Here is a 237-nt window from a genome sequence, read left to right as displayed (position 1 = left end):
CATTGCCGAATCCAATAACATCAACAGGCTAACACCACCATCAACCACAACCACATTTTCCAAGGACACCAAGGCCGGCCCCCACCTTATCTGAGAAGGCCGAGTCCCTGGAGGAGATGCCGATGACCGGGATGTGGTAGAACCCGCTGGTGTAGGAGAGGGGCGGGGGGAAGAGGTCCCCGCTCAAGGGGCACCCGATCACCGCGTAGACCTGCGCGGGGAGGGGGGCGGGGTTAG

The 237-nt window shown here is 61.6% G+C and overlaps 1 protein-coding gene across 1 annotated transcript in view; it reads right to left on the bottom strand.

Moving 5' to 3' along the window:
* The window catches only part of LOC119591851 (glutamate [NMDA] receptor subunit 1-like), a 21,804-nt gene that overhangs the window by 17,378 nt on the left and 4,189 nt on the right, over nt 1-237 (bottom strand). The window contains exon 3 of the mRNA XM_037940595.1: nt 86-211. Coding sequence (XP_037796523.1) covers nt 86-211 — 126 coding nt within the window. The remainder of the gene's footprint in view (nt 1-85; nt 212-237) is intronic.

The sequence above is a fragment of the Penaeus monodon genome, chromosome 29, assembly GCF_015228065.2.
Source record: "Penaeus monodon isolate SGIC_2016 chromosome 29, NSTDA_Pmon_1, whole genome shotgun sequence".
In the NCBI taxonomy this organism is placed as follows: Eukaryota; Metazoa; Arthropoda; class Malacostraca; order Decapoda; family Penaeidae; genus Penaeus; species Penaeus monodon.
The sequence above is the reverse complement of the archived record's forward strand: the minus strand, read 5'-3'. Positions and strand labels throughout refer to the sequence as shown.